The sequence below is a fragment of the Buceros rhinoceros genome, unplaced genomic scaffold (genome assembly GCF_000710305.1).
Source record: "Buceros rhinoceros silvestris isolate BGI_N320 unplaced genomic scaffold, ASM71030v1 scaffold32201, whole genome shotgun sequence".
Classification (NCBI taxonomy): domain Eukaryota; kingdom Metazoa; phylum Chordata; class Aves; order Bucerotiformes; family Bucerotidae; genus Buceros; species Buceros rhinoceros.
The window spans coordinates 1-214 of NW_010394173.1; the positions used below are offsets into that span (position 1 = coordinate 1).

The 214-nt window shown below is 54.7% G+C and overlaps 1 protein-coding gene across 1 annotated transcript in view; it reads left to right on the top strand.

Annotated features, from left to right (window-relative positions):
• Positions 1–85: 85 nt before the first annotated feature.
• USE1 (unconventional SNARE in the ER 1 homolog (S. cerevisiae)) overlaps positions 86–214 on the top strand; it is a gene marked incomplete at its 5' end in the record, with an annotated part of 2865 nt that continues 2736 nt past the window's right edge. The window contains one exon of the mRNA XM_010145159.1: positions 86–164. Coding sequence (XP_010143461.1) covers positions 86–164 — 79 coding nt within the window. The remainder of the gene's footprint in view (positions 165–214) is intronic.

The window sequence follows — 214 nt, forward strand, 5'->3', positions numbered from 1 at the left end:
CGGGAGGCTCCGGCGCCTTCCCCAGCTCAGGGCGAGGTGAGCCACAGCCTCTGGTTTCATCAGCGTTATTCTTCGATTTCAACAGCAAACCAGCTCCGGAGCTGCTGAACGAATACTCTCGCAAAGTGGACTTCCTAAAGGGGCTTCTGGAAGCTGAAAAATTGGTGAGATCAGCCGGTTCGGCTTGCAAAAGCTGAAGCTGCTCCGATGTGTT